This window comes from Nicotiana tabacum, chromosome 9 (genome assembly GCF_000715075.1).
Source record: "Nicotiana tabacum cultivar K326 chromosome 9, ASM71507v2, whole genome shotgun sequence".
Taxonomy (NCBI): Eukaryota; Viridiplantae; Streptophyta; class Magnoliopsida; order Solanales; family Solanaceae; genus Nicotiana; species Nicotiana tabacum.
This window is the reverse complement of record NC_134088.1, coordinates 52,768,235-52,769,282: the sequence shown is the minus strand read 5'-3', so window position 1 is coordinate 52,769,282 and position 1,048 is coordinate 52,768,235. Positions and strand designations below refer to the sequence as shown.

At 44.2% G+C, this 1,048-nt stretch overlaps 1 protein-coding gene across 1 annotated transcript; it reads right to left on the bottom strand.

The window, feature by feature from the left end:
* Positions 1-249: 249 nt before the first annotated feature.
* On the bottom strand, positions 250-828 carry LOC142163905 (uncharacterized). The gene has a single exon (XM_075221058.1). The coding sequence runs from the start codon at positions 826-828 to the stop codon at positions 250-252; it is 579 nt and encodes a 192-aa protein (XP_075077159.1).
* Positions 829-1,048: the final 220 nt, after the last annotated feature.

The window sequence follows — 1,048 nt, the reverse complement described above, 5'->3', positions numbered from 1 at the left end:
TGGGAGGCTTGTAGGACGCCATAGGGCGCGTCCAAGGGGTCATGAAGCATGGCTGGAAAGCCGCCCATGACATTCTCCCCCGTCTGATTTGGCGACGTCCTTGGCGCCTTACTTGAAAGATAATCATCGATTAGGATCTTGTAGGCTTTGAGGTTTGTTCCCCTCTCATAAGTATTTTCCTCCGTATCACAATCCTACCATTTCACCAATAACTCTTGGTGATCTTTCCTTGAAGCGTGAATTACTCGATCATCGAGAATAGCTTCTACATGCCTTTTCTCGGTTGAATTGGGGCCTCAAATATTGGGTATTATGAATTTGCTCCATGAAGGATCCTCTGACATGGAAGACTGGATGAATCATCCACCAGGCCGGGGTGTCCAACTGGTATGCAACTTTCCCAATACGCTTCTCAATAGACAAGGGTCCAATGTACTTTTGCAATAGGCGAGGGTCATAGACCCCTACAAACAGGTATCGCTTAGGTATTTTCACCATCACTTTGTCCCCTACTTGGTATTCAACAAAGCGGCAGTTTTGATCAACATGCTTTTTCATCCACTTTAGGGCTTTCACAAGATAGCTCCACGCTATATCAAAACTTTGCTTCCGTTCTTTCGAGAAGCTAGCGGCTATAGGAGATTTCGAAATGTTTGGGGCATTCATAGTGTGTGAGAATAGCGGTTGCTGTCCGGTAACAATTTCAAAATTGCTTCTATTTGTACTAGAGATCTTTTGTGAATTAAAACACAATTGAGCAGCATCCGGAAGCTTCACCCAATTCTTTTGGGAATAGGTAACAAAATGGCGAAGGTATTCCTCCACCATGCCATTGAACCGCTCCGTCTGGCCATCAAATTACGGATGGAAACTTGAATTGATGCTCAACTTGGACCCGAGGCACTTAAAGATCTGAGTCCAAAAGTTGCTAGTGAAGCGAGAGTAGCAATCACTAACGATGTCTTTAGGCAGAGCCCAATATTTGACAACATGAGCAAAGAAGAGTTGAGCTGTATCTTATGCTGATATATATTTTGGGGCTGCTATA